General features: G+C 37.5%; 1 protein-coding gene across 18 annotated transcripts in view; it reads left to right on the top strand.

Moving 5' to 3' along the window:
- RIMS2 (regulating synaptic membrane exocytosis 2) overlaps nucleotides 1–14228 on the top strand; it is a gene marked incomplete at both ends in the record, with an annotated part of 475681 nt that overhangs the window by 364233 nt on the left and 97220 nt on the right. The window contains one exon of one of the 18 annotated variants that reach the window (XM_084260491.1): nucleotides 9893–9928. The exons of the other annotated variants lie outside the window; for them this stretch is intronic. Within the exon in view, the coding sequence (XP_084116617.1) occupies nucleotides 9893–9928 (36 nt within the window). The remainder of the gene's footprint in view (nucleotides 1–9892; nucleotides 9929–14228) is intronic. 18 annotated transcript variants of the gene reach the window in all.

Genomic DNA, 14228 nt, shown 5'->3' with positions numbered 1-14228 from the left:
TAATTTGAGAACTGACTTGAAGTAAGTTAAATTTCAAGCACTGGAATTTAAAATTTACCTTCATTGAAAAAATCTGTTCTGATTAAGAAGTAGAGTTGTTAGTGACCAAAAGCTATTCTCTCATGCCAAAAAGTGTAAAACACAGGGTTATGATAACAAGAAAGAGTAAGAAGTCAAAACAGTGAAGGAGCTGTAATTTAGCTGTATTATTCATAACTTTTCTTTCATATTGTACTCTACTTGCAGTTTCATTTTTCATATCAAGTTTTAATCTACCATTTTATTGAATTGTGCATGTGCTTTATATTACTGGCAGACAATAATACCTAGCAAGACATCCTAGCTCAGAAAATGCAGCAGTTGTCTACACTTCCCTGTGTTTGTTCAATTGTGGTATGTCAGAACAACAAATTTCCCAATATTTACTTTAATTAAATTCACCTATACAATTTAAATTTTACAATTATTGTGTCAAAGCTCTTATTTCTTGTGCCTCTGCTATTATCCCAACAAATTAGAAGCCACTTGGATGCCATTTAGCTTCTAAAACCTGAAGCGGCTTTTGGGTACATTGACTTAGATTGCATTTTGTCGAACATTTTTGTCCTTTCTCTACTATGGCTGACTCATTCAGAACTCAGCTTTACCTTTGGTACTACTCTTGTCCTAGATCCCTAGGGTCAGAGATTATCTTTATGAAATCTTGCAGATGTTACTTGCTGTAGTTTCATATTAAACAAATTACTTAAATTACAGGGGAAACAAAGTTCAGTGCAAGTAGAGAAGGCAACTGGCAGTGTGATCTGAATTCCACCTTCTGTAAATCACCACTGTTGGACATTAATTATGCTGTAGAAAGAGTGAGTTTATTTACCTTGTGCTAAGATCCATTCCCAGTTCCTGTGCAGTGCTTCTGACTTTCATTAAGAGAATTAAATTAAAGGATTGGGTGACCCATTTCCTGTTTGTCCATAATAAAATAAAAGGAAACTTTTGGACCTTTTTATTCAAGAACCTCCCTTTTGAATCAAAATACTGAATTATCCCATCTGATTCTTGAGGTCAGAACAAGTCAGACCTTAAAATGATATCTACTGTCTCAGAAAAAGAAGTATTTTCATGTCTTATGTTTGTTGAACATATGTGAGAAGGCAGTATCTCTGTATTATTAACTTTTTGGGACTTTGTAACATTCAGATGCAGTTTTGCAAAATCCTTTGTAATTCAGCAACAGTGTTAAGTAAATATATTGGGCACTGATGAATTAGTCTAGCACAGAAGTGCAAAACCATGGTCAGCAGAGCGGTTGCAGAAATTATAATTACTGCCTTTAAACTCAGGAGAAATCAGTTTGTTTTGTGCATAGTAACATATTTTCAGATGTACATTTGAAATGGATACTTTTCTACATTTTACCCCAGTGACAAAATAGCTGACATATTTCAATACCAGGCACTTTAAGCAGTTGTGCATCCAGTTAAAGCAAGGGTGACATTTCAAAAGCCTGCATTCAGAAGATGTTTTCTTGTTGTTTTAGAATTTACTTTAACAAGTGTGATTATCCATTTGCAAGTTTCATTAGGAAATGCTTTTCACATATTTACCACGCTGCCAAGCATTAACGTGAATCAATGGATTAGCTATAGATTTTAGGTGTTGATTAGACCAAAGGGTATTGTGAAAGCTAAATATCCAACTATGCGAATATTGCATTTAAATAAAAATACTGCCATTGGACATTATGAACTTTAATTGCAATACCAAGAAAATATTATTCCTTGAAAAATATCTCGGGTTTTTTTAAATTGAAAAGTCCTCTGAGAGTGCATGCAAAGCTTGTGCTGTATACTTCAAGCAAAAAAGCAATTTCAGAAAGTGATAAAGCAATTATATTTTTATATAAATTTTGTTATCTCACTGCATGCAGTACAGCATGATAGCATCCTTAATGGCTAAGCCCTGTTTCCCTTGGATGAAGGAGGAGTTTTGTGATGCAGTTTTCACAATTTGCTTCTCAAATCATATTCTGGAAATAATGTAAGTTTCATAGGATTTAATTATTGTGAAAATTGTTAGGGAGGCATATACCTGTTTACCCTTCCTATGCATTCTGTACGAGCAATGAAGGTAAGCCCCTGCCTGCCAAAGAACCTGTGATGAAGCAGACATCTTGTTTTCTTCATTAAGATGGTTCAGACCAACCAGTTAGTTACTGTGGTCTCCAAACACATGAGATACAGAAAACATTCTTCAGGTTTGTAAACCAAATCTTGGCCTAGATGTGAGCAGACCATACCCAAAAACTGATCACCAAAACTATGGAAAGGCCCATCCACAACAGTTTAAAGGCAGTCAGTGTATGGGTAGCAGAAGTAGTGCTGGCTAATAAATTTGAGATTTATTCCAGGATGAGAAGGGATGGAATAGCCGTGCCCTGTCATTGCTGTTTCTAGGGAGATGAGTAGAAGTTAGGAGATGGAGTAGTGGGGACAGCTCCGTTTCTAAATGGCCATGAAAGACAGAAAGTAGAGATTCCAGCTCTTTTCTGCAACATCTGGAGCAAAACTGTTAAGAGCACATGAAGGACTTTGAAATATGGGGGTGGGGGTGGTGTTTTATTTGTATAGAGAATGAATTTTCTTTGTAGTAACATGATTGCTGGGGGTGAAGCCTACACAAACTAAAATGCATTACTACAAATGGATGACCAAATTGGAAGAGCTTGTAGCCCTGTCAGTGAAGGTCCAAACAGTATAAAGGTCTGGCAAATAAACTCTTGGAGAAACCAAGGGCAAAACAATTTGTGTTATTAAGAGAGTTTAAGAGATCAAGTAGAATCAAAGACACTAAGCACAGTAATTTGGATTTGTTCTTATCCTAAAGTATGAAGAGAGGGTTTTTTGAGCCTTCCAAGAATGAATCTGCTGTGATATACTTACCCTTTAGAAACAGAAAATTGCACCCCTCTATTTTCAAGTTATTGTTAGAGTCAGTGACACACTTTCATTTAAAGACCTGGATGGTGCTTTCTATTTTGTTTCTGTCTTATGTTGAAAAGCATTTGGATGGAATTTGTAACATTTTAGCACAAATATGATTAAATGACTTGTGCATCTCTGAAAGTTTCTGTGATACTTAGTTTGACAGGCGTGTTGATGCCTTCGACTGTGACTTAGACATTTGTGTCTAACTCTACATTTGGTCAACATAAAACAAAGGGGGAGGTAAACTCCAAATTCAGTTTAAAGGTACTTAGCATGCTATTAGATGTATCTTACTGGATGGCTAGGAGGCTCTTTGTCCTTATTTTTAATTTTTATTAGAATTAAAACCAGAAACCAAAGGCCTTTAAATCCAACCCACAAAATAACCATCTGTACTGAATAACATAAAGACTGATGTTCAGTCTGCTGAAGGAAAAACAGTAAAAATACAAAACTAGATAATGAAAAATTAGAGCAGAATTTAGCAGAAGACAGAATAACATTACATGTATTTTTTTATCAGTAATGGTTTAGTAGTCACATTCATAATTCTGAGCTTTACATGCAGGTACATACACCACTGTAGTTTTTGTGTTCTTTGGTTAAATCTTTGAAAATATTGAAATTTTAATCTAGATGTCTTGCATTCTTCAGATGGCTGAAGAATCTCTCTTAATAGCTATTCGTTTTTTGGAAGCAGAGAGAGAGTTGCCATCAAGAGTTTTTCCCTATGTTTTGAAGTGGCTGTATCAGAATGCGAAATGTTCTGTGGTTATATTGTGGAATATACCACTGATGGGAACTCTGAGGAGTTGCATGCTTGGCAAACAGAGTGTTGGAGAGCTTAACAATAAGACTGCTCAAGCTTTCATGAAGACAATGCAGAGTTTAAAGCATGGCTGATCTGAATGGATTTTTATGAGTACAGAATATAAGGGTCCACTGACCCCTCAGATATTTTTCTTTAACGTTTTCAAAATTCTACTGTGCATCATTCATACAAGGAGGATGTGCCAGAATTCTTAGAAATGGGGCACTTTAGCTGATATTCTTCTTACTGCTTCTTTCTTTCTTCCTTTTTGCATGTAAGGGCTCAGTATTTTTCAAAGGCCACCAGAATGTGCGTACACCTTTGTGTGAGTCAGCAAGGACAAACATCACAAAGTACCCTCCAAAATAATTTTGGAAGAGGAACCACACACCAAAAAAAAACCCCCAAAGCATTGAAAAAGCTGGCCATAACCCTAATCATTGCTTTAATACACAAGCAAAATAGAACTTCTTAGTCTGCTTCAAAAGACCTTTGTCCTTTACCATCTGCACTGACCTACCCATACTTAAAAAGACCTGAGCTGACCCTGCCAATTTATGATTCTAGAGATTCTTTTAACTTTCAAGCTTAGATCAACACACCATCTTATTCAATTCTTTTCTGAAGCAGTGCCATGTATTCTGCAAATAATCCAAAGTAACATTGTTAACATGGTTTGAACATTGTGATAAAAATTTGTTTAATTGGTGAGAAATGTCCCCCGGGTTTCAGTCTTTGTTTAGTGTGTCAAGATTGAAGCCAAGAAAGGAAAAAAAACCCAAACAACACAAAAAAACCATCAAGCAATTCTCAAATAGAAAACAGGAGTGCAAAGGCATGCTCTCCCACTGGGAAACTGGCTGTCTTCATTTTAGCATTCCCTCTTAAGGACAGTAATTGACACTTCAATCTCATTTAAACAGTAATATAAAAACAGTTAGACAACTTTTTTCTCTTTTTTCAGTTGTTCCACATTTCTGGAGGTGTCAGCCATATTAGTTTCATTCAGACTGTGATGTCTTTTCACAGACCTTTTGGAAAAGCCTTGGACATACAGCCCTGGAGCAAAGCTCAGCAACCATTTATATCACACATCACCTGATACTTGGCTAGTCCTGTAGCAGTTACATTTTCCTCATGGTAGACAGCCAGAATGACAAAAGTTAGAGCTATTTCTTAGAGCTTGAATTGGAATTGAGTGGCTCTGCAAATAGGAGGGAATGTAGGAAATGCAGTCCTTTGAATGCAAGATCTTTAACTGACAAGTTTTAATGTTCAAAGCAAATAACTTTGAGACTTTTCTTTTAGGAGACAATCTTTGTTTCCTTTGCCTGTTTTGATAAGAATATTCTTTCATGGATCTTTTTTCTTTCAGTATGAAATTGGTTTTCCTGTATTCCTGAAAGTAGTATTTCAAGAAAAATCTCTAGTAAGAAATTTGACTAGTGTTTTTAAAAGTGCTTACCAAAAGCTAAGGTCCCGTGCATACATTTGTTTTTTTAAAATAGAAAGTTATTTAACAATTTCCACTGAATAGACTCAGTTTTCAATAAAACACTTAAGAAACTGATTTAGCCTCTCTAAAGACAATTGCTAGTCATATTGCTGATTTTAAGTGTCTTCAAATATGAAAAATGGAAGCATAAAAATGTTATGTCATTGTCATGGCTTATACCTAAACTCAGAGACAAACAAGGAGTTCTGTGGCTGTCGGTTGTAATAAGATGCACATTCTCCGGTGTTGAAGGCTACAATTTCTTTTAAAGCAAGGAAGTCTAGATTTATTTTGGGTACCCAGGTTAGGTTAGGTTTCCTCTGTATCCCAGATGAAAGTACTATCCTGAACCAACCTGTTTAACTGATTCCTGCAAAGGTAAAAATCATTGCAGGACAGAAAATTCAAGAGAGAACCAAGATCTAACCTCACGTTTGGGGCAGTCAGCTGTGAGAGATGGAAGGAAACCTGGGAGGAAGATTATTAAGACCAGTACCTCCCATTTGTGACCTTAAGGCTTAAAGCTCCCCTTTACTCTCCCAAGGAAGTCAGCCTTTTTTTTAGCAGTTGTTCAATGCTGCCATGACTATGCATGGCTAGGGAAAAGTCTGCTCTCCTGCTTCTTCTCTAGAACCATTATTCTATTTGGACATGTACAGAGTGGGTCATGTTCTACTCCAAGGGACTTGTTTTCTCTGCTTTTTGGGAACTTCTGGGGGTACGTGGGTGAAATCTGCTAGGGTGCTTTGGCCATGGCACCTCCAAGTTCCCATCAGAACACCAGTAATTTCCAAGAAAATATTGTTGATTGAGGACGTTTTGGATCAGTTTTATTTCTCATTAAGTCCACTCCTTGATTCTCTTGATAACAATTATTTTGTGTTCTATTTATCTTCCAAATATACGTTAGACTCTTAGATACCTATTAGATCTATTGGTACCTGTTAGAAAGGTATGGGAACATGGCTCTGTCTACTATTTTATAAAATGTCAGTGTCCATTATAATTGAAATGTCAACTGTGATGGTGGAAGAAGGTTTTGAGAGAGGATCTTTCAGCATTTCTATCTCTATATCCCTGGATTTCATCTCTACATTTCATCAATATACTTCAATATATCTGTATTCTGATTAAGCTAAAAACAGTTATTTCTGTAATGTAGGGAAATGTTGCTTTCATGAAAGCACTGATTTTTTTTCCCTCTAAATTCGTGAATTCTGGAAAACTTTAATTCTTAAACTGACATAATTACACCACAGGATACAGTGTATGCTTTTCACTCAGAAAACCAATGTTAATTCAAGTGGTATAGAAAAACATTGACTAAATAAATTGAAGAAATAATTTAAAAAGAAATACACAAAGATTTTTTAGGAATGACTGGTGAGTTTCTCACATTATTCATTTTTAAAATTATCTTACAGTAAATTATAGGTCTTCAGCATGTTCAAGACATTAAGGCTCTTTATAGCTTTTTCAAGTTGAGCACCTATTAACTGGGGGAACCAAAAGCATTAGTTACTCTAGTATCAACATTCTGAACCTGCTCTGAATTCTCTTAAGAGGCGATGACTGGGCCCATAGCTGCTATGAAGGTCTTTGCTGTTGACAAGTGAGCATCATTTTATTTGGTCGATAGATGATACATATGTTGTTCAGTTCTGCTGCTTTCCACCCAAGTGAGATCTTTCTCAATTCAGTCTTGGGTTCTTTCTAGTACTTCTTCAGACAGTTCTTCACAATCCAACTGAAACCTTAGTTTGGAGAGTAGGATCCATTGTGCTGACCTTTCTTGTAGATAATTTAATTTTTTACTGTAGAGATTTGTAATAACTGTTTCAGCACTACAATTATACCTTTAAATAAAAGAATCTAATATAGAAACCTAGGGATTGGAAGGGACCTCAAGAGATCATTGGGTCCAACACCCCTGCCAAAGCAGCTCCCTAGCTCATATTGCACAGATAGGCATCCAGGCAGATCTTGAATATCTCCAGAGAAGGAGACTCCACCACCTCCCTGGGCAGCCTGTCCCAGTGCTCTGTCACCCTCTCTGTGAAAAAGTTCTTCCCCATGTTGATGTGGAACTTCCTATGCTCCAACTTGCAGACACTGCCCCTTGTTCTGTCTCCACAGACCACTGAAAAGGGGCCAGCCATTTCCCCTTTCATCCCATATTTAAGATATTTATAAACATTAATAAGGTCCCCCCTCCTTTAGTCTTCTTTTCTCTAGGCTGAACAGTCCCAGCTCACTCAGCCTTTCCTCATAGGGGAGATGCTCCAGGCCCTTAATCATCTTTGTAGCCCTTCTCCGGACTCTCTCCAGGAGATCCCTGTCCTTTTTATACCAGGGAGCCCAGAACTGGACACAATACTCCAGGGCAGAGTAGAGGGGGAGGATCACCTCCTTCGATCTGCTGGCCACAGTCCTCCTTTTGATGCACCCCAGGATCCCATTGGCTCTCTTAGCCACCAGGGCACACTGCTGGCTCATGGCCAACCTGTCATCTACCAGGACCCCCAGGTCCTTCTCCACAGAGCTCTTCTTCAGCAGGTCATCCCCCAGCCTGTACTGCTATAATCTTATGCTTGCTAATAGTATGCAATTCTATTCTGTAAGTCAATTCAGGAATATTTTTTAATATACTTTTTTAAAAATGTACTTTTTTAACATGTAGCAAGCAGAAATTAGAGTTGGGCAGGATTCAAGTTTCTCTTATTTTCACAGTGTCTTTATTTAAAGACTTATGGTTGAAAAGCTCTATGACATGGACATGTGAATGAATGCACTTCTAAGCAACTTTAAAAAAGGATTATCCCATATTGTATTAGATTTCTGTAGTAAGATGTTATTTCAGGCAAAGTGAAAATTTCTTTTCTTCATGCGTATGCCACAGCTTTAGAAATGTCATCGTTCTGTCTGTTTCTATACTCAAGGATATTTTAATAGCTCTTGCTTCATTTTCATCTGTTTTGCTTTATGTTGAATCAGTGGGATTGCTATCAAATAGCTTTCTCCTTTAGAAAGTAATGAGGCAGTAGAAGACAGTGGTGTGCTTGTAGCTTTTATATTGGTGACAGCAATTAAAAAAAAAATCTTGAAAAGCAAGCACAATGCTCTCTTTTTTGTGCTATTTTACAAGCAATAACCACAACCCATGTGGATTATATAGCCCAGGCTACCCAAAGGCCAACGCAGAAGAATGCAAAATGCATTATTTATAAACAGTCCAGTATGGCACAGGAGAGGATGGGGAATGGGAGAGGCTTCGAGAACCCACTTGATATCCACTGATTTCCAAAAGTGTAGGCTCATGACTTGCCATATGTGTTCCCCATTAATTTACCTAACAGTTCCACTGCCAGCAGAACACTTAATCTCACAAAAGATAGGATGCCAGATCCTCTGAAAGTGCTGTGCGTAATTTACGCTCTCTATAGGGGCATATTTTTCTTTCTTGCACTTCTACTTTTTCCAGTATGACTTCTCTTTATGTATGACTTCATCCTCTGTTTTGATACCCATCTACAAAATGTTTTTTCCTTAAAATACTATAGTACCATTTCTCTTTTCAGTCTGTGTACTATAAAGTAGATCATAATTCTGTGAGCAGCCCTCAATAACCAATAATCCTGGAAAAATATTTAATTCTAATAATATATGCTATTTTTGGTTTGTAGCCTGGGGGTTGTTGCTCCATATTAATGGGATTGTTTTAATTGAATTTAATATCATTTTGGCTTACAGTACGGAAAAGAAAAAGAGAGTCTGTTTAAAAGTTAATGTATTTCTAATTAAAGTAAATTTCATTTGACTTAAAATTCTTTCACATTAATTACCAAACTTGGATTTCAGAGTGCAGTATTTATGGACTACCAAAGTATTTGATAGGGATCCAATGTATTTTCATTTCTTTGTGACAGAGGAATGCCCTGGGCCATTTACAACCTTTGATATGCATTCAGAACATTTGTTGGCATTGGTTAGCTGGATTTATGTGCATGAACTGGGTTCTGAGTGTTGCTGTTACCGTCTTCTGTTCTTCATATTTTTTTAACTCTAAGATACAGTAATATCATTATTAAACCTTTTAACCTGTAGAAGCTAAGAGAATTGATTAAATCAGTGAAGATGTAGAGTAATTACTGAAAACCATCCTGGCACATTCAGTTTTTATTCTTCAACTATTAGATTGCATGTTGTATGCACACTGCATAAAACACTGCACAAGCAAATTTTTTTTATTTTTGTGTCATCCTTTTCAAGGAAAATGTAAAGTACCTATGTCTGACACCTGCCTTGCTCTCTTTTGTGTTGATTCTGTTAATGATTCTGGAAGTGTACAAAATACCCATGGTTTCCCTCCAGTAAGTCTTCAATAGGAGTGCACAAATGTATACACTAGCATGCAGTGAATATGCCTCTGTTTGTAGAGCACTATACTTGGTTGGTTGACTAAACTCATCGACTGGAATGAGTTTTGATGTGGTTTATTCATTTTTCCTTTTTGATGCATGCTTTATATTACTTTCATTATTATTTCTGCATTTTCTCTCCCCCCCCTTTTTTGTTTTACATATTGCTTTCATTTGTTTATAGAAGAAAAGAAAACAGATCCAGAGAATGGGGATACAGGTAGGGTGACATAAAAATATTTTCATCTTTTTGCCCTTAAGTTCTTTCATCTAATATGTTTAAGCAAATGTGTGCCATAGAGTTAGATCACAGGCTTGATGTATTTTGTGGATTTCAAATTAGATTCTGGGAAACAGAGACTAAGAAAGCACTTTTCCAGATGCATTTGCTTTGCTTTCTTAAGGGAAATAAATTAGGGTGAGAAATTGGAAGAGACTACAATCAACTAAAGGCATGTCTCATACACCTTAAGACTTCTGATCTGTCCTCCCCACTCCAGGCACAGGGTGTGCTCACCTGCACACTGTCTTTCTCCTACAGAGACAGCAGGTTTCTGACTTCCAAAACCTCAATGTTTCTGGAGTCCTCTCATCACTTGTTTTCCCCCATGAATGACCTGCTGTGCCTCCCAAGTTCTGTATCCCTCTTTTTGATGCCTATTCAATACCAAATCTGTTCTAATATTTTAAGAGAAGCTCTACTCTGAATCCCAGATTTCCCTTTTACTCTCTGTGTCCCAGAAGCCCCACTGTACAGGAACCTCCTCTAAACACCTCACCACCAGCAGCATCTACTGTATAGTAGCTAGTGCAATTTAATAATTCCTACTGGAAAAGGCAGTGAAAGAAAGAATGAAAGGTCACTGATCCCAGCTGGTTTTGTTTTCATTTGTTAAACACGTAGGTTTGCCTTATGCTAAGCCATTTTTTTGCCCCTTTTCTCTCTGGTGTGGACCACAGACTGTCAAACGAAGAGTCTTACCCTAGAGAGTAATCAGTATTTCACCTGAAGAGCAACTAACAGTCTTTAGCACCAGGCTGAATTGAATGATTCCTTATCTTCTTGTGAAAACTCAATGAGCAGTTGAGGTCAGGAAAAAATTGGGTATTAACTACACTGCTGATTACAGCCCCTTGAAATTTTCAGCGTGAAACAAACATTTTCAGTTATGAGGAGAGCTTTAATGGTGAGGCAGCTGAATCTTATCTTATTTCAAGTTGAAATGTGAAGATAATGGCTTGCATTCAAAGCTGGAGCAGTGACCCTAGTGCCTGCCCTGAGTCCTGTAGGAATATACAGCCACCACCTAGACTGTGGTAGGAATTACGCAGATGCCACTTTAACAGGTCTCATCCCCAGGTTCCAGTGTCATAAGAGTCAGAGTTACTTCTTCTACTATGTGTAGTCTGCAGTAGAAGGTACAGTTCAAACTGGGTGCCCTTGAAGAGGGGTCCTGCCTGTCGATTGTTTATTGCATTTCATAGTCTGTGCAGATCACTTGATTTCCTGACAGCACTTGTGCTTATTCAGTCCTGTGTCTGGGATCTTCTCTTAGGGGGGTTGGACCCGATGATCTCTCGAGGTCACTTACAACCCCTATGATTCTAGGATTCTATGATTCTTGTGATTCAATCCAGCAGCCTCCAGGCATCATTTTATCTTTGTCTAGAGACATTTCCTTATCTCTTGTTACAGAATATCCTGTAGTTAAAATTTTACTTACACTTCCTTATCTACTGGTTATATTTCCATAGATAAAAACAAAGGTTAAAGTACAATTAATGTGGCCTAAGGCTTAATTTACTTCGGTCACTCATGCTAAGCTCTGGGAGAAATTGGTCTCTGTGTGCAGTACTTGGGCACCTGACAGGCATTTCAGGTCTTGAACTGTGGATGTGCTGGTTTCCCTCAGCACACTCACTTCTGAAAATATAGAGTGGCTGGTATTGAATCAGCAGTGGGCTCTTTGTCCACCATAAATTTCTCAGTGCTAGTGGAAACCCCAGTGAACTAACTTTTAGGCCATGAGCTTTTCAGTATTAGAGAGTTGATCAAATTATGCAAAACTCCAAGATGTTGCCTACAGCACAATGATCCCAGTTGTGTTTGATGAGCAACACAAGGCTTTGTTTTTCCATCAATCTTTCTTATTTTTTTCTGTTCCTGTGGCTGTAGTTTGAGTGTCTCATTGGCTGTTTCTGTTGGAGGCACAGCTGCTGTCTATGAGCAAAATTTTAGAAAAAAGTTAGGGCAGAGGTGTACAAAGGAACTCACTTTTGTCTGGCCAAAATTTGGTTGCATAGTCTTTGGTACATTATGGCAGTACGTGAAAGAGAAGTAGAGTTCTACTGCCAGTGTCCATAGGGCTGAAAATGTGTTGTGCTGGGCTCTCACTGAGGGTCTGAATAACACAAGGGCTCTGTCAGCCTTGTGCTCCCAGTGTGGAAGGGCATGCTCCTACATTTTCACACTATTGGTAACTAACACAATTGCGTTATTTCCCATTTCTCTACACACACTCCATATATACCTCCTGATTACAGAGGAGTCCTTAATATAGGACTGATATTCAGCCTTGGTTACCCAAATCATGTTAGGAGCTGAAACTTCCTAGTGTATCCAGACAGGTACTGAGCTCTGGAAGTACTTTCTGCTCTTGCTATCCCCAACCAACACAGGTTTCGGATACGTATAGATTTGCCAACGGAAGTGGAGAGGATGATAGCCCTTCATTTCCACCACAGTGTCACAGGCATGCAGGCTGGGCCATGTGAGTGGGAAGTGCTGTGACACTCTCTCAACCTTCCCTACTCCCACCCAGATCACGGCTGCATCTGGATTTAGTTACACTGAGCTTAGCCTGCGGCGGCCAGTCACCCTGCACACTCTTTCTGCATGTCAGCTCCACGCGTAGTACAGCCCAAGCTGATCTTCTGCATTATGAACTCCCCACTGCCCTCAGGATTGCCTCTTTTTGCATGTAACTGCATTCACTTATTTGTTAAATGCAGTTTCAAAAATACATGGCAAGTTAAATTTTCTTTTTAATATTTTTTATGGGATTCCTCCCCCGCCAAATTAGCTTCCTTGGCTTGCCACTTTTCCTACAGAGGATTCACACTGAGGGCTTATGTCCTGTTCTTCCCTTTGAACCACACATTTCAGATTGCTTGGTTTTGCAGACCATGAGGAACTACAAATCTGACTTTCAATTTGCCAAATGATCGTAGATAAGAATTAATATTTTCAGAACTAAATGTTCATCACTTTTTGTAATTTCCTGAAACTGGGAAGCATATATGAGGAAAAAGAATGTATGTCATGATTTCATAAGAAAACTTCATTTTAAAAAAATGACAAAATTTCCCTTTTGGTGAAAACCATCCTTTTTACATTACTGAAGAATGGCAAGTGGATTTGCAGGATGTTATGGTTTCAGCAAAAGGTGATTTCTTTCTTTAAGCACAAGTCAGCGTGTTTTACTTAAAAACCACTTATGTGTCACTTGTGTCAATAAAAAAAGAAAAATACCATTTTCCAGTTTAACATTTTTGTTTTCAAGAGACAAAATATATCTTTTTAAACTAGATCCTTAAAAAAAAATCAGTGGATCTTAATGATAAATATGCAAGCATTGCTTTGAGGTCTATAATGGTGGAGAAAAATTGTAACAGGAAAAAGTAGCTATATCTTATTCCAGGAACTTTATGCTACTGCTGTCTTTTCCATTTTGTTTCTCCCTATAAAGCACCAATTTTTCATCCATTTTCATTGATTTTAATTTCTCTTAGCAGTTTTGATAAAGGTTTTTCATTCATGTTTGTATGGAGAAAAGATGAATACAAAAATCAGAAGTCAGTTTATAGATAACAGTACAGTTTAGCCTTGTTTGCTTCTCTCTTGCTCTCACCTTCTTCCTTCCAGATTTTCCACAAAATGCTACTCTTGTAGTATGTATTACCATTACTATTGTCAAGAAAGAAAATACACAGCTCAGAGGCTCTGTACAAATCCCCGCTTTGCTATTAGATTATGATTTAGAACTGAGATTCAGGTTGTAAATCAGATTTACATAGTACACCAGAATCTAATGTTCCCATCTCAGTTCCATAAATAAAAGTCCAGATTGTTCAATATATAATGTACAGAAACTTCCTTTTATGATTAGTGGGATTCTGAAATGTTAAATCCTAGATAACTTTTTCTGCTAAAATTATGGAAACTTTAAGACAAATGTCAATCAAAATGAATGCTTTTATAGCGGTCTGGATAAATAATTACTCTTGATTTATACCATGTTAAAGTGGAAGAGCTTCAAGCCTCTGTGTGTATAAAAGAAAGCAATATTTTGTTTAGAAACCTGTTTTTTTTTTTTTTTTCATTTTTGGGCTGTTGTCTTCCTCCTATTTTCTATTTCTCACTCTTCCCCCTCAGTTTTGGCACTTACTTCCTTACTATTTCACATCGTAAATTGTGGTGTTACACTACCAGTGGGCTGAAAACAGCTGCTGCCTGAGTT

This window comes from Gallinula chloropus, assembly GCF_964237585.1.
Source record: "Gallinula chloropus genome assembly, chromosome: 2".
In the NCBI taxonomy this organism is placed as follows: Eukaryota; Metazoa; Chordata; class Aves; order Gruiformes; family Rallidae; genus Gallinula; species Gallinula chloropus.
The sequence above is the reverse complement of the archived record's forward strand: the minus strand, read 5'-3'. Positions and strand labels throughout refer to the sequence as shown.